The sequence below is a fragment of the Micrasema longulum genome, unplaced genomic scaffold (genome assembly GCF_059751315.1).
Source record: "Micrasema longulum isolate JH-2025_06_02 unplaced genomic scaffold, ASM5975131v1 h1tg001251l, whole genome shotgun sequence".
NCBI classification, from domain to species: domain Eukaryota; kingdom Metazoa; phylum Arthropoda; class Insecta; order Trichoptera; family Brachycentridae; genus Micrasema; species Micrasema longulum.
Genome location: NW_028278438.1, coordinates 96,229 through 114,744, shown reverse-complemented (window position 1 = coordinate 114,744; position 18,516 = coordinate 96,229). Strand labels below are relative to the sequence as shown.

General features: G+C 30.3%; 1 protein-coding gene across 1 annotated transcript; it reads right to left on the bottom strand.

Annotated features, from left to right (window-relative positions):
• Nucleotides 1-2,794: 2,794 nt before the first annotated feature.
• On the bottom strand, nt 2,795-18,190 carry LOC148276263 (ABC transporter G family member 20-like). Its single transcript, XM_088234517.1, has 14 exons — nt 17,961-18,190; nt 17,610-17,710; nt 16,713-16,831; nt 15,261-15,456; nt 13,394-13,595; nt 11,945-12,059; nt 11,600-11,772; nt 11,071-11,226; nt 9,596-9,836; nt 7,390-7,514; nt 6,419-6,549; nt 5,016-5,260; nt 4,063-4,384; nt 2,795-2,915 (listed from the first exon to the last, which is right to left on the bottom strand). The coding sequence occupies exons 1-14, from the start codon at nt 17,997-17,999 to the stop codon at nt 2,912-2,914; spliced, it is 2,169 nt and encodes a 722-aa protein (XP_088090643.1). The 5' UTR covers nt 18,000-18,190; the 3' UTR covers nt 2,795-2,911.
• Nucleotides 18,191-18,516: the final 326 nt, after the last annotated feature.

The following is an 18,516-nucleotide window of genomic DNA, read 5'->3' as shown; positions in this document are numbered from 1 at the left end:
GGATAGTCAAAACAAATTTGAATATGGAAAATACTTTGTGATGGGTACCTACTGCTTGGTGGTCTGGACCATGAGACTCCAGACCACATATTCTATGGTTGTCAATAAGAGACAAATGAAGTAAGTATTCCTTTTTGAAAAAACATCCTTGCCCTCTTAACATATCAACACTCCTCTCCATCCTTGATCCTGAAATTATCCACCATATCGCGGTTATACAAGAAAAAGTGACCATTTGCAAATATGACGAAATTGAGATGATTGCCTTTTTGACATCGTATTAGCATAATGCTTGACTGGTAAAAATGCCAAGTCGATCCGACACTCTAAAAATTATTTAATTTGTAAAATATGCGACTATTTGATAGAAGCTCACAGATTTTTGACGAGTAAAACTGACCAACACACATAGTCACTTTTATTAGTAAATTTAAGATCCAAAGTAAAAGTTAGTCAATTTTACTTGTAGGTGATGTCACCAGTGAAAAGTTAGTTAGAGTTAGTAGTCAGTAGTAAGTAAATTAATATACGTTTTGTATTTGACAGATATGTTCTTTTTTATAAAAAAGTTCATTAATAAAATTTATTCTTTTGATTATAACGTAACACTTCTATATTATTTGTTCTTTTGCATTTATTTAGTATTTCTGTGTTTATTTAACCTTCACTAAAAAAAAAGTATTATTGAAATAAGAAATCCCAAAAACATAATTTATAGTTTTAAAATAAAAAATAAAAAAATACTACCTCCCTCAATGAACGAAACAAAAATGATTATCTTCCAAATTTCATGACAAATTTTACAGGTAAAATTGACTAGGTTTTTCAATTTACTTTTTTTATATAAAAGAACCGTACATATAATGTAAAATTACCAACCATCTACTTGAAAAATCTGATCTTTGAGAAGCAATTGAACTCTAGAAAAACACTAATATGGCTCCCCTGAACATTATTGATTTTATCACTTCGTCAATTTCTCTTGTATGCCCACGATATAGGAAACATCCTGTCAGAAAACGAGGTAAATTTTTAGGTTTTTTTTAGCTTCTTTCATTTTTACATCATATTCCTAATGTATTTTACATTTACCCTCAATGGCAGAAATCATTATTTTTAGGTTGGATTTCCTAATAAAAAAAGTTTTTGTTTCGATTTCAAATAATGAAAAATTCTTGGCAGGATTTCTTAAACTTTTTTTTTGTTTTATTAATAAATTTCATAAAATGTACATGTTTTAAAAAAATTCTATACAAATCTACTTTTACACATCTAGTAAATGTTATCATTGTAACTCTCCGAATTAAGAGACTAGCTCTTGTGTTTGGAGAGTGAGAGTGTTAGTAAATAATAAAATAAAATCTTCTCACTATGGGAAAAAACCGGAAAGAATTCTAATTCTCAATTTGAATTTTAAAGTTACTTATTTGAGCAAAAATATTATTATTATTATTATTATTCGTTTCAGACATGCAACCTTTGCTGGTACGCCTAAATCTCTTCTTCCTTAAAAAAACACCCTTACGTTTTTTAAACGGTTGGCCGAAATAGAATGGACATCTAAGCTTAGCAATTTATTCCAGTCTGAAGCCACCTTGCCGGAAAGGAAGTTTTTCTTGGGATTGTGGTGGAACTGGGGACAATAGAGCTTAGTTATGACCCCGTAAATTTGTGTTGGGATTTAATGAATTCATCTCGTGCAGGGAGCAGTCATACATAGTAATCGTATAGTATCATATAAGTTTCTATCATTTTCCCTCTCTTCCGTCATTCTTCCAATGATGTATGTCCTAGTGCTTTTAATCTACCAAGGTAGGGATTTCTTTTGAGTAATTTGGGATTTTTGTAGCACATCTTTGGACTTTTTTTAGTAGCTCGATGTCTTTATAGTCCTTAAAATATAGCTTGATTAGAATGACAGCTGTCAAACTAATTTCATTAGTTATGGGAAATTATTGATCACTGATCAAATCGATTTAATCAGTAATTTAATGCAATCATGAAACTCTGTTTCCAAAAATTGATACAAAAAACGCAAAAACAAGCCTATTATAGTGTGTTTAATACAATTATTCACCAAAAATGAGACATTTATACTTTTTTCATGAACAACATCAAATGAACTATTTTTTTATTCGATCAATTTACATTTATCAACTTTTACTATCTCTAACGTTTTTGCAAAATGATGTAACATTGTAAGAACGTCTTTAATAATTTGGTTTATTTTAGTTTTAAAGCTGATTTTATATGTTAATGTTGATTTATGTTTTAAGCATTGTATAAAAAAAATAAATTAACACGCCAGATACAAATGATTTTTCGTGTGTCAATATAAAAAACTCCTTTGACGTTACTACAAAGTTATGTCGTCACTTTTTTTGACAACTGTCATTCTAATCATGTTACATTTTAAGGTATAGTAAAGTAGGGACTCCATACTTCTAAAGGTCTTGTATATTTCAAGATTCATATTTTTTCTTTTTCACTCTCATTCTGTGCAGCGCAGCTTCAATAATATAATAATCAACTATCTTCATCTGCTTCGTCATCATTTCCCTTCCCACACCCAGTAATGCATAGGGCACAGCATTGCTAAACCAAATAGCACTGTATTTTGATCTTCTGCGACATGAATGTAAGGTGATAAGTCTTAAGCTTCAGATGCCAGTCCAGAAACAATGAAATATTGCAGTTGAAATAACCTTTAAAATCAATATTTCCCGTCCACCCTGTCAAGAATCGAACCCAGGACCTCAAAAATGGTAAGCAAACGCGCCAATCACTTCGCAACTAGGTGGACTTATCTCCACTCGATTTCCTCATTCAGAACTTTTATCTGAGAGTAGTTATCGAGTCCGAAACACTCATCCGGGATTCTGGTTCAATTTCGAATACAGAATTGTATTTTTCATCTACACGGACACAGACAAAATGATAAATCATTATTCAAATTATTAATTTTTAATTTTTATTGTACACAAAATACACCTAACAGAACTGTATTTAAAAAAAATTATATTAATATTCAATAATTTTTGTTAATAATGGATTATATAATTATGTATGAAAGTTTTCCTCTAGTATACTACTCTGTTAAAAAAATAACTAACTTTTGTCATAATATTTTATAATAATTACGGACTCAATAAATTGTCATGATCATGGAACAACGGAGCATGTGATTTTCTTCAACTTTACATGAGAGTAGTTTATTTTTTTTTAAATGTTTTATCTCACAACTTGAAGTACAAATGGATGCCCAATTTCAAAAAATGCCTGTCCATTTTTGTAGTTCTGAGATATTTCAAGTTTATTTTGTTCCTGAAATGTTAAATGACAGAATTTCAGAAAATTGAAAATACGTTTTGTTATTTTTTTTTTCTTCTTTACTTTAAGATAAAAAATACAAAATTGCTTACATGTTTGGTTACAAAATTATTTCTTGTAAAAAATGGACTTAAGCCTAAGGTCAGGACTTAGGGATTTTTTAAAAGTATTTAAAGGACTAAGGATTTTTTCTCAGTGAAAAAACTCTTGGACTAAGCGATTTTTAGGACTAAGGGATTTTTTGAAATTGAAATAATATTTTTTGAATCATTTTTAAAATACGAAATTCGATATGGGTATTCTTTATTGAAACATCAATTAGGTTAATGTATAGTTCAGAAAATGCTCTACACGGCTGTGTTGCCAACTCAAAACCGATAAAATAGGACTTTTTTAAATTGGGCATCTAAATGTATATCCTTTGATAGTTTTTTTTTCACCTTAATCTGGAATGTAAAGCCTTTTCACGAACGAATATAAAAGAAAGTCAATGTCCCATTTTTCGCACATTCGTCGTTGTTCTACGATCACAACGAAATGTTTGTGTCCTATCAAAAAACAAAACAATAAGGACACGCCAATGGTAAATATCTATCTAGTGCCATAATCCAGAAAGAAAATACAGGGATATGTTTGTATAAAGAAATGTTAGACTGCGGTACTGTTATAAATATTTTATAACAAAATTTCCGTCTGTTTTTGAACAAACTAATATATGTAATTTAATTTTACCTTTTTTTTATTTTTAAACTCAGCACCGTGAAAACCAGAAATACCCATATCCATGTTATAGTTGCGAGGAATCCCATATAAACCCCTGGGTCAGTTATCGCCCACCCCCGAAGCATTATGGACCGTAAAGAAGATGTAGGCTTTGTAAGTGGAAGAAGATTAGAAACGAAAAGAAGAAAAGGGTACGGAATTGATTCAAGAGGCCAAATAATCCCACTTAGCAAAATTGTAGGGTAGAATGATCCCAAAGCAACTATAATAGCGGTTCGTTCCTTTTCACAAACAGCAGATATGGCAAAGCCAAAAAACATCCCGCAGAAACCTGAAAAAAGCAAATTGATATTGACATAATTATTTTTTGTATTTTAAGCAAGCAATAAAACACTATTCAATTTTGTAAGTTAATTTTTTTAAATACAGTGGGGCCTTGCAAATCTGAACCACCGCTCATCCGGTGATTGCGGGGGAGATAGGAGGCATTTCACCTGTGTCGAGCATCGCGCTTCTGTATTTTTAGCGTTATTTCAAATGCGCTGCCTTCCTACATGTTCATCATTCACTATTGTTAAAATTGCCGAGGTTGTCTTTTGATAGTTAAAGAAATTTCCTAAGTTACACATGTATGTTTTATTCCCATTGAAGTATTGCAGATCACAGACGGCTTAATAATCGGCAAAGCTCTGTTTTTTGCCTGTCCGTATTATCGAGGCCCTACTGCAGTTTCAAACCAAAAACACTTAATGTCCTCACATGTGAATGTTTTCTTGTTGCAAAAACATAGTTGCTTAATTATAGATATAATTACATAAATATATCAAGAGACCAGACTTTCATGTTCTCTTCGCAAAAAAATATCAATGTTTAAAACAAATATTTGTATTGATTAATAAACTAAAATGACGGTTTGTTTTCTGGCTATGGGGTCTCGATATTGAAATTAATGAACAACTAACCTTGAAGAAGAGTAAGTAAAATAATCCAGAAAATATTTCCCTCACACGAAGTACCAAACACGTTGACCATGAATATCAGAACTAACGCAGTTTGCCCACACATAGCAATGGTCTGAGTAATTATGTGTGAGGCTAGCATTTCTCCGGCTGTTACTCCTGCTATCCAAGATCGCTCATACAGACCTTCGGAATGCTCGCTGATAAGAGTGGATGTCGTCAGGCTTATCGCGAGGAAGAAACTTATACTGGAATCACAAAATGACAAAGGTTTTGGCATTGAGTTTTGAGATTTGATTGCAAGGTAATTAGATTAGCAAGGCCGCATACTGCAGATACCTTCTAAGATCTTTAGCCATGCTAGCCTATTTAAGGAGGCATCATGTTCTCTAATCCTGGACATCTACTGCTGACAATTTGTCTGCAGGGCATGTGTGAATTATTAAATGCTGACCAATGCAATACTCAGAAGTTGGTAACCAGCAGAAATACTTAAAGGCTTTTTTTTTACGTAGTCCCATCAGACTTGTGTGCACTTCTTCCAGCAATGTTTCAACATTTATATAGCTTCATGGTAAAACGTTTGTCCGACTTCTGCTAACCACTCATCTACACAGCAATGACCTCATTAGAGTACAAATACCAAAATAAATAATAAATACCTCATTAGGTCAGCTACTTATTGTAACTAAGCCGTTTACGGTTTCAACTTGTCACTCCGTACTCCGTACACTCCATACTCCGGCATATTAGACTACATAATGCATACATATTATCTTGACTGGTTAACTTGAAGCAGGTCAGTGGTGGAGCAATCAACCCTCATATGCAGTGGACTTAAGAAAATAATATTAGTAGAATCACATCTATTAAATTAGTTGTTAACTAAACAATATGTTTCTTTTTTGGGTAATAAACAGTTTAATTTTCTAAAACGAGACAAGGACAGCCGAGACTCATAAACCAGGGACTGACATTATATAATAAACAACCAGACAAAACTAAAAAAAGATGTTAATCCGTAAGGGATTATTGTTGCATGTCTGATATTTATGTTTTATGTTTATATCCATACAGTGTTATTTATTATATTACATTTATTTATTTTTTGGTACAACATAATGTGAAAATGATGTAAATGAATGCCTCGACACGGGTTATGCTCAGTGCGGTGTTCATATAGAAAATAAAAAATATAAAGTTTTATCTGAAATAAATAAATAAATTTATTTATCTGAGATTTTTATCTACTAAGAAGTTATATAAGACCCATTGTTATTACTTAAAATGATGCTGTTAATACCTAAAATAAATAATTTATTTTGTAAAACATTTTGTGCTTCAAAAAGTTCATTTAAGAATTGTGTAATACTTTATCCGTCTATCTTATTATTGTTTATACATACGTCAAAATAATACCAGGAGCCATGAAATCAGCAAATGTTGGCCGGATATTTTTATAAATCGGTTGGTTAACACGAATTGGAAGTAAAACTGATGTTGTTACATTTTTTTTAAAGCATATAAATTCCATATCCTGCAAAAACATGAACATTTTAGTCATTTTTACATAACAAAAATACAATTTTATTTCCTTCAAACTTTGAATTATTAAATTAAATCTCAAAAGTAGTAACTATGAAACTTAGTTCAAAGCATAGAATTAGAATAGTCCAGATACTCACAAATGAGTAGTTTTACGTTTTGGCCATTATGTACAACTGCCGATTTAAATTCAATTATGCCGTGTTGTGTCGTTTGTAAGTGTAAAAGTACTGCTGGGATTAAAAGGGAATACGGTAGGATCTCATTTCATGTGTAAGAAGCGAATTCACAAGTAATATTATTTAAGAAATCGATTATTTTACCATCTGTCAGATTGTTAAATCAAAAAACGTGGACATTTTGTTAGTATAGTCGAATTATTAACCCGGCTTTCTATTAATAAGCCTTAGTGTAATATAAACCGGTTTTAATTTACTAAATTAATAAATTATTATTATTTGTTTTTTTTACGTTTGCCTAATAAAAATATGTGTTTTTTTTATAGTCCAGTCAGTAAAATATTTTTGTTGTAAAATATAAAACAAAATAATCTTATATTTGTGCACATTGTTCACGGTCTGGCAACATTACGGGCCCACTTCACGCATGCGCGCAGGCGGGATGTTGAGTAGAGGAGGGACTTTTGGACACAGTACGATGTATAAATAGGATGTATACAATCGTGGTTCTACGTGTCTTCGGGTATATTATAATTCTATGGTTCAAAGCTTTATAATTCTTATATTTATAAAAGGTAGATAAACAAACGCAAATATTGAACCTTGTTTAAAAGTGTGTAAACTATGAAATGTGAAAAATATTTTTGTTTTACTTGATCAAATTTGTTAAAGGTGCTTAGTAAGTCATGATTCAACATCAAACTTATTTGCTGGTTTGAAGCATCAAGCCACGTTTTTATGAAGGATTGGTCAATTGAGTCTTCTCTCGTTCTACCTCCTGAAAAAATAATATTGAACAGATATTGTTACTGAATATTCAATTTTTTTCCCAAATAAAGATTGCCGTAGCAATTTCATATTAGTTAACTTATTTATATTTGATGAATTGCTCCGCGTGTGGCGTCTCAAGTTCTCTTCCGGTTCTTCCCGGTCAGTGAGGGAGTCCAGTGGTTTTTATTATCTTTTTTATTTGTTAATAGACTATTAAACTAAGTGAATTTTTTTTTTTTTTTGAAAAAGTTTTGTATTTCTGAAATAACTCCGCGTGTAACGTCAGAGGCTCATTTCCGCTTATTCTCATTGGTCCAGAATCGACAACCAGACCGGAAATCTTCCATAGGTCTCAGATAATAGGTTGGTTCACATGAACCAGTGACGTCATTCAAAGTAGTGCATTTTTATCAAAATACTTTTTATTATTTTTTCCGTACATTTTCAAGAAACTTTTCACTACAATTTAATGATCTAATTTTTACTGTGCGTACGAAATTTTTTTTTGTATCCAATTTCTCGCTGGGCTGAAGTTCCTCATTTGTAGATTTTCTTTTTTTGAACTGCTTAAAAAGTTGTGAGCTGGAATAATTTGGTGAGATAAAGACATTATTTTTATTTGGGAAACCAACAGTTCAATATATTTATTGTTAGTAACATATACGTATATTGCATGAACTCAGAACTAATATCAGATTTCCACAAATCATACAAAGTTAGTAAATAAACATAATACAATAGATTATCAGAAATATAGATGTTTGCGCTGCGCGTTTTCGCAGATATTAAATTTTTTATTCGAATCTGTAAAAAAAAAATTAGAAGCATATATCTTTTTTTCATTGACCTACCAGGGTTGCATTCAACGAGAATGCACATACAAAAAAATGGAAGGTGTTTTTTGGTGTTTAAATTTTTTTTGCGGTTATGTACGGTTTTCAGATAAATATACATCTTTGCAGCGAGAAGGTTTAAAGCTCAAAAAATCTTCAATTTATCAAGTACAAAAAAAGTTAGGAGCATAAATGTTTTTTTTATTCATCACCAGGGTTGCATTCGCCGAGAATGCGTATACAAAAAAAAAAAAGGGTGGATGTTATTTTTTGTTAATAATAAAAAGTTTGTTTTTGAATGATTACAAACAACATTCGCTTTTTATGCATCCCAATCAGAGTCTTTCCTAACATTCCTTATAATTTCTTCCCATTGATTTCTTTTTACTGGATTTTTGGCAATATTCATATAATAACAGACATTCAATATATTTAAAAAAAAAGCATTCATAAATAAAATGCACCCCTGTTGGTGAGAATAGCCGAGTTTGACATTTGCAAAAATAATTATATGAATTATTTTATGTTTTGGTATTCAATCATAAACAAGTAGGTACCTAGGTACCTGCTTATCAATGAAAAGTCTTTTTCCAAGGTAATAGCAGGCAAGCCAACGTTCGAGCAGGACAACGTCTGTTGGGTCCGCTAGTATACATATAAAAATTATAACATTAAAAAAAAGAACAAAAGAAAATAATTATAAGTTTTGAATTATTTTTAAAATTTATGATTATTTTGTATTAATATTTATGTAAACCATGATGTAAACTTTTTAATTTTCTTTTAAAGCACTTTAAAAAATATATTCTCTCCCTCTTTTTTAAAACTGCTATTTTATTTGATTAACGTTTCTTTTATATAGGTAAATATTTGTTTGTTAAAGATGTAATTTTAATTTTTTTTTATAAATACTGTTATAGTATACTTTTTTTAATGTTTTTTATCTTTTTTAATATTATGCTATTTTTAGATGTATTTTTTTCCCTGGTTTTATTGTAATTATCTAAAAGGTTGATGGAACCGTAAATAAATAAATAATAAAAAAAGCCAACAAAATTACAGGTGACACTATTATTATTTTCCTCATAAAATAAAAGTCCAGTTTCGGAAGATTCTGTGAGAAAAACAAACAGGACAACTTGAATTTTTCCTCTTATTAAGTTTTGCTTTTTAAGAGCATAGATTTCCAATCTTCTTCGTATTTCACTCTGTTCTGTTTTTCATTAACAATAGACATTTAAAAAATAACAAATACCTGAATCTGCTCTGTCCATGGAACCATCGGTGAAATTATCTGTGAAGTACATAGCTCCCCAAGCATTTCCAAGTTTGACGGCTTTTATTGCTTTGTCTACAGTAGGGTATGCGACTTGAAAAATTCGGTCTTTATTCAAACGTTTTAAGAACGCACAGGCGAAATTATCACAGGTCTCTCTCGCTGTTTCATTACACGACCCACCATTTCCCCAGTTAGGTACTTCATGATTTACAACAGCCTAAAAAGTACACATTAAAAATAATAATAAATAAATAAGATGAAAAGAAAACTAATTATACACGTAAATAGTGAACTTATTTCCACTAGCAATCTCTCACCATCGAATCAAACATAAAAATATTATATTCGTTACTTGGTGCATACAATATTCACTTTAAATACATTTATAATATCCGAGCTTATCCCGGCAATGCTTTGCTATTGCTAGGTTTGAGTACATACTCGTTTATGTATATTAAATAAACACAATCGAAAGTTTTAAATCGATTATAGTATTTGGTTAAAATTAGATATGAACATAAACATTATTGCTTTTGTGTTTCGGATGACATAAACTGCGAGGATATACCGTGACAGGGAATTCTGAAAAATAAGTATTAGAACATTTTTTTCCTGTTACTGTCTTGAAGATGCCTTCCTGATGCCATGCAAAAAGAACAGCTGCATTTCGGACCTTTTATGTTTAACTAAAAAATAGACAAAATTGACGTTTCTTTGTCATGAAAAAATATAGTGTAACTTTTTATTGATAAATAAGAACTATGGTACCTGTTTATGATTGAATTCCAAATCTAAAAACAATACATATTTAAATGTTCGTAGGTTTTCACGGCCTTCAGAATACAGATAGTGTTTTTCTGGGTTATTATGCCGTGTTTGTGGGCTTTGTATTGGCAATACAAAGCCCACAAACACGGCATAATAACCCAGAAAAACACTATCTGTACATATTTAAATATTGAATTTAAGTAAGTACCTAGGTAATTTTTATGTTTGAATTCCAAAACAGAATATAAATATTTTTTACACAATGTTTTTTTTAGCAAATTTCAAACTCTCTTTTCTAACAACAGGAGTGCATTCTGTTAAGGGTTGCGGTTTTAAAAAAATGTATTGTTTTTTAGTAAATATTATTTTAGTATTACCAAAAATCCAGTAGAAAGAATGGGTAAAAATTCTAAGGAATTTAAGGAAATAATCTGATTGGGATCCATAAAAATAAATGTTGTTTGTTAACATTAAAAAATATAAAAAAATATGCACAAAAAATAACGTGTTTCCATTTTTTTTGTAGATGCATTCTAAGCGAATGCAGCCTCGGTGAAGGATAAAAAACATTTACGCTTCTAACTTTTTTCTATAAACATAGGGTGCGGATAGTATAATGGTGAAGATGGATAATATTTTCACAATCATTATTTTGGCTTTCAATAAATTGCAAAATAACTCACAATTTTCAATCCAATAGGATCTCTACCAATTGCCAGGCAAAACAGAATAACTTGGATCACAGGTAGTCCAAAGATAAATAGCATGACTCCAATATTTCTCCAAATTCTAAGAAAATTCTTTAGAAGAAGAGCTTTCATCTTTCCTTTAGTTGTAAACTGAAATAATTCGGAATAAAACAGCAACTATAAAATGTAGAAAGTACAAAATACCTAGAGCAAACAAAACAACTTGAGTTAAGAAATGAATTAGTGAATATATTTCATTATCGAACCTTTATCTGCATCTGCTGGTGCATAGGGAACGGCATTTAAAAAGTAATCTCGATTGTTTGTTATAGGAGGGTAAGGTGATTAGTCTAAATCAGCCTAAAAGGCCCAAAACAAGATATAGAATGGGGTCCCAAAAATGGACAGTTTTGCAACAAAATTACGCTATTTCCAGTACATATAAAATACGGTTGAGTGATTATGTTATCAAGTTTGATATTTAAAGTTTTATATTTGACAAAGATGCACATATTTTACGCACAGAATGTATTCCATCCATGCTAAAAATATTCATTGTCAGAATTAAAATGTTTTGAATCCATCTGAATATTGTATCCATTAAAGTTTCTTGCTTTTTATTTTTATATTCGACAAATGTGGGCAGCTTAACAGCACCTTCATTTTCTCCAGTTTCTGACGGGTCCATTATTATTCCTGGAATATGATTGACTCATGAAATAAAAATAAAATGCACAAATTTTCTTTTCATAAAAAAACTTTACATAAGATACTTTGTATTTGCTAGAAGTAATCTGCAACAACTATATTTTAATTCGTTTTAAAAAAAATAAAAATATCAAATCAAAGTTTTGATTGGAAAACAAACCATCTTCAATCGCTAACTGGAGGAAAACATCTTCCAATGTCAGAAGGTTGTATTTGTTAAGAATATCATGTGGTGAATCTTCTGCCAGAAGTCTTCCATTTCTCATGATTCCAACCTGTAAACAAATTGATTGTTTTTACTAAATACTTATCTCTAAAGGGGAGGTTTAAAAAAATATGTAGATGGTTGTATCAAGATAAGAAAATAGTCTATGTATTTACTGTCTGTCACTAGGCATGGTAATTATTATAAGTTAATCTTTTCAACTTAATTTTAAAAACATTTCAAATCTTCTTCCCACAACGATGCCGCGTCTTTTAGTTCCATCAAATAAAGCCGAAAACGTCATCAACAGCCTTCTAAAATGGCGCAAATCCACAGGCATGAAGTAGAGGAAACGTGTCTAATCCAGTTCACATTAATTATATTTTTTGATAGAGCTTTAAATACTTGGGAGTTTACTAAACTGACGATGATGGAATTTATAAAGTTTTCGCAAACTGCCTTAGAATTACTGGATCAACTTTTAACACAGTGCGTGCTATCTAAAACAAGTCTTAACTCACATATTCAGTAATGAAATCACAATGATTATTATTATCATTTATTTTATTTATTTATTTATTTAATATTACAAACGCCCAAGGGGCATTAACAAAAATAACACAGTGAATTACGAACATAGTAAGCAATAATTAAAAAAAAATAAACAACACGTTTTTTTGTATACACGTAGAAACAAAAAAAAATATGCTGCAATGCAAAATGAAAAATGAAAAAAAAATTAAGAATTAAAAAGCAAATTGTAAATAACTTGTAAAAAGATCAAACAAAAAAAAATGTCTAAAAAAAATAGGTTATAAAAAAGGTCATTAACAGTAAGTACTTAAGATAATAATGTATAAAATATGAAAGAGATAAAATATTAATACGCATCAAAAACAGAGAAAAAATTGCAATTTTTTTATTTTTTTAAGACTTTAATAATTAGTTTTAAACAATGCATTTAAGAACGCTTTTAAATGAATAATTGTTGTATTAAAAATGTCTATATCACAAGTAAATTTGTTGGCTAAGGAATGTAAACGCAGAATCGGAGAGTGTCGTGCATAGTTAGTACCTACGTGTGTAGTTGCAAATAACTTAGTACTTCTAGTAACTCGATTCGGTATTTTGAAGTTAATAAGATTCAGGAGTTCACGTTCAGGAGTTCACGTTCATGTATAATTTTAAATAAAAAAATGGTCATTTATTTTTTTACGATCTTCTAATAAAATAAAATTAATATGTCTAATAGATACGTGTAATTTATGCTATCTAAGGGAATATAAAATTTACGAATTTTTAATTTACGAATTACATACCAAGGAGAAAATTTAATATATAATACAAGAAAAGAAAAGAAGAGCACTGCAAGAAGAATGCGGATGTTTAAATATATTAACTTACATTATCAGCTTGCCTTGCCTCCTCTATATAATGTGTTGTGAGGATTATGGTCATGTTGTCATCCTGTGATAACTTTAACAAATGTTTCCAAATGGCCTCAGACAGTATAGGATCTACTCCCACAGTTGGTTCATCCAAGACTGTTAACTCTGGGCTATGCATGACAGCTATAGCAAGAGAGACCCTTCTTTTCTGACCACCACTGAAGATAAAAATTATTGTGATAATTAAAAAATTGTGCTACATAAATTTCACTGGTAAAATTAACGGTTATTCAAAAAAAAAACTTTCAGTAACCAGAATAATGACTTCGCAAACTGTGACATCATCATTTATCCTGCGGAAGCGATTTTCCGAACCAATGGATTATTCTAATATTGTCTGGTTTTATGATCGGTCAACTGGCTGAAATGGAAATAACGATGATGCTATTAATTGTAAATTTTTTATTCACTTCTATTTATTTATTATTATTATTTTATTTATTTGACGAACTTATGCAGTCCATTCTAACAATAATAAATAAAATTTCTTATAATAAATACAAGCACTAATAAAATAAAATTAAAGCTAGGACAAAAAAATAATAATACCTCAAGACAAGATCCGGTCTATCTTAGTGAATTTTTAAATCTATAAAGACTTACACAAAAAAAGTCCAGATCTTGTCTCGAGTTTATAATACGACACAATCGGGACATTGATGCATGCAAGCCATAGTTTGTGCTGTTTCGAGCGAGGAACAGCACATTATTATTTCGCAACCGGCGGATCGGAACATCGAATGCCACTTGTTTCAGCAACGTTCCACTATGTTTTACTAATATATGTGTTTCGGATTCATATATATTTTTATTCAAGTGTCAGGCCATTCTTTCCTTTGATTCCGGTAGTCCTTGTTTTGAATCCCAACGCACCGACATCATCCCTGACAGCTAGTCAAAAAAGCAACTCACAACGAAACGTAAGACCGCGGAGCGTGGCATAAATCGAACATCCCGTGGCGCGCAAATATAAACGACCGTAAAGTGATTTTATGCAATCGAAAACAGTGGTGATTTGGACCAGTGCCAAAGGGAGGAAATCGTCAGTCCTTATTCTTTCATTTATTCCAGGATTGACACTTAAAACAACGTCAAATAGTAAAATCAAACGTTCCCCATTTTCGTCGAACACGAGTATCGCGAAAAGGCAAACCTTGTTTTACAGTCCCAGGATCGAAGGAATTAAGCAACCAACAGTATGCATACAAAAAATATTCAATACTTCCCATGACACCAAACACATTTACTAGAGTTACTAGAAATTCCACCCCGATGCTATTTTAAAAAAATATAAAAAAACTTTCGGTCAAAGAGGATTAATCTACTTATTCATTAAAGTATACAACCCACTTCCATTTTCCATAAGTAAGATTAGTTAATACTATCACTATAAAATCGCTATTATGAAATGGATCATAGAGGTCAGATACGCACGGATTGATGAGTTTAAAGTGTTTGCAATGCAATATTATGTAGTGCCGCATCCTTAACATATTCTGGATAAGAGAGGCAAAGTAATGGAGTTTTGATGGTAAGTAAAACTCTTTGATTATTACTGTTATCATTTTGATTAGCACGGAATCCATATGAATCTATTCCCAAAATAAAATGTTACGTGAAAAGAATGTTGAGTATTCCATTCAGAATTTTTTTTTAGGCATATCGATTCGGCAATGTTTGGGATTTTGCCAAGCAGTACTCTGTGTATAAAATTAAATAATGCCACTCGATGTAAAAATTAAAGAATACTCATATATAACAAATTTCACGGTTTGACCAAATTAGATTTACTGTAAGACGCAACACAATTTTACTCTAATTACCTTAAGTTTTTAATCAATTGATCATGGCTTGACAGATTAAAAATATTGGCATAAAATTTAAGTCTGTCATCGATCTCAAAAGTCTTCATATTGAATATCCATCCGTAGAACATAAATGTTTCTCTAATGCTAAACTCAGCATAAAGTGCTAAATGCTGCGGCATGTATCCAATCTTCTTTCCTGGTACACCGGATTCTATAAAAAAATCATGTTATGTTTGATTTCTGCAATAAAAATCAGTCAACAAAACCTATTCAATTTCTGAAAGATGCAATTATCCAAAAAATTAAAAGATTTGGAAATGGTGAAATCGTAAAAAAGGTGAAATTTAAATCTGGAATTGGGGCACACATGGACATATTCTTATTTGTGCTACTAGAGCACTATTACAGAATTATTACTAGAATAATACGTGTATCTTATTTATAAATAATTTTATAGGTATTATTTTATTTTATTTATTTATGCTTTATTAAGTTAGTTCATAACATTTTAAGAACTAATATAAACTTTTAATAATATTACAATTTTTCTATAGAAATTTCCCAATAACGTATTTTTTCAAATTATCTTTAAATATTTAGATTCATTTCATTGTACATTGTACAGCTTCAATCCCTTGTACAATGAGTTTTGAGATTCTGTTTTACTCCTCATTGGTAAACTTATCTTTTTTTTACTCCTTGTTTCATATGTCTTAGCTTTAAGTTTGAAAACCTATCAAAATGAAGAAAAATGATTTATTTAAGTCAATGATATTTACGACAAAAATAACTTTAAAAAATACATAATTTACTGCCTTAGAACGGGGAAGCTATCCCTAGTTAGGCAGTTTAGATAACTCACCAGCAAAAAACAAAAAACAAATGTATGTATAATTTTACTGCACAATTAACCTATTGTATAAATAATTAAATGTAAATTGCTGTAATAAATTTGTTAATATGTAACAATTAAATAAGAAAAAATAAATACTAGTTATGAACCAAACAACATACCAGAGCCAATATTGTTTGTAAACCTTGAACTAAGTATCAACATCACATTTGTTTGCTGTTTATTTATTTATTAACGGACATTCTCCATTTGTACAATTTATAGGCTTTAAGCATTGCAATAAAAATTAAAATCATCGACATCGAGACAAGATCTGGACTATTTATTTTGTGCTCGTTTAAATCACTGTAAACTAAACCAAAAAAGTCCAGATCTTATCTTGAGTTAACAATACAACAAAGGCGGATTATTGGAGAATTAAGACCATAATTTGTTCTATGCTGATCGATGAACAGTATTTTATTGTTTCTTAATCTACGAGTCGGAATATTGCATTTGACTTGTCCCAGTAATGGTTAATATCGATTGTAGCATTTTGTTTCTTAACTTATAAATAAATATTTTATTTCAATAGGCAGATTTCCATTGATTTACTAAAACTTTTTATAACTTACCCTTAGATTTGGGGAAACCCCCGAGTACCCACAAATTTCCAGAATCTAGTTCCTTCCTTCCCACTATACAGGATAACAAAGTTGTTTTACCACATCCTGAGGCACCTAGCAGACCGTATCTGTAATTGTGATCAAAATTGTGTTTTTACTCAATATTATTTTTTTTTAAATAAACCTATGTTTTTATTTTAAATATTTTTGAAAATGTTAAAAAGTAAAGAAACAAAATTAAAATGCTTTCAATTTTAATAAGATCGATCCTATCATACTAAAAGTTATATTTACCAGTAGCTTAATTGTCGCATGCACTTCAATCATTCATTTTATTTCAAATCATTTCCAAAAATAGACCATAAGTTTGATCAACAATATTTTGAGTTTGTCCAAATTTTTCTAGACAAGGACTGGATTCAACTCCCTGGAGAGCTGTTATCTCTTTAACTGTTTAGCTCTTTAACTTTGCGAACATCAACAGATAAAAGAATTGAGGCAATATAGACAAACATCTAAATTTAAACAAATATGGGCAGAATGGTGAATGGCAGAGTACACAGTGTGTAAAGTGGCCACTTAAACCAGCCAATGACAGGTAATAAGCTCTCTAGATGCCTAGACTTCTATATCACCTTCTCTAGAATATTCTTCATCTCTGTTGTAATACAAAGTTGGATGTTTAAATAATCATGGATCTGGCTGAATAGGCAAAATAGTGTTTTTATTTGTATAGTTAGATGTAGGATAAACTAAGAAGTAAAATTGTTTACCATGTATTTAGTGCGTGAATCAAAACTAAATAAAATGTTACTCTCGGCACGGTACACCTCAGAGACGGAACAATATTTTTTATAATAAAAAAGTTAAAAACAGTTATAAAATAATAAATAAATGGATATATACATAGTTCCTCGGTTTATGTTGACATATATGTTTCTGAGTACATGCGTGGCATTATTTCTTCGGCCAAAAGACTTGCATCCATTTTGCACAATGACAGCTTTCTATAAAAAAAAACATGCATTGCTATCAATAATATTGCTCGGTACTTGAACATCACATTAGATTAAATAAAACACATTGTGTCACTAAAACATGATTAACAGATACATATTTAACAAAAAATATATAAAACAAATATTTATGTTCTTATGATTAACCAAAATATTTCTATTTTGTGGTCATTTTCAACGAGTTGTAAATAACTCACTATTAGAAAATGAGAAGCAAGTTGGGGTAGAGTGGGATTCTTACCTCGGACCTCTGATCCGTGAGTCGGCACCATTCAGCCATTTTGGATAAGCAATGCTATTCGAATCATCAGTACAATTTGATAATAGCAGCTACATTAGATCCCAAAAAATATTTTTTTTGTTGTTGTTTTTTTTTACAATATACGCAAGAGGTAAAACAGAGTATTAAAAAAATAAAGGATAATTACATAGCAATAAAAAACATTTTAATGAAATACCTGCTCGTGGGTAGACAAGAAATGTTTATGAATTTTTGCTCCTGTAATAAATAGACAGGTATAATATTTTTGTGTAATATAAGAAAGAGAAAAAAAAATATCTAGTAGAAAATACTTTTTTATTTCATAGTAATTAAAAAATGTGATAAAAAATATTTGAAAAAACATAAAAATATTCCTTAAAGGGCAACAAAATATATCATAGAAAAAAAGAGTTCGTATCTTTAGTTTGCATCCAGGATAGTGCGTGTTTTTGAAAAGAAGGAAAGTTTTGAATGTTTGGGATCAATGAAATATTATCAGTAAAAAAAATATTAAAAAATTTTTGGGCCTATAAAA

What these genes read in the sequence shown, in the direction of transcription:
- LOC148276263 (XM_088234517.1), bottom strand. Translation starts at nt 17,999, where the DNA reads ATGGCTGAATGGTGCCGACTCACGGATCAGAGGTCCGAG. An exon ending in GGGTTTCCCCAAATCTAAGG is followed by an intron (nt 15,457 to 16,712) that starts GTAAGTTATAAA and finishes ATTTTTTTATAG; the next exon opens with AATCCGGTGTACCAGGAAAG. An exon ending in CCTTTAACAAATTTGATCAA is followed by an intron (nt 6,550 to 7,389) that starts GTAAAACAAAAA and finishes ATGTTTTTGCAG; the next exon opens with GATATGGAATTTATATGCTT.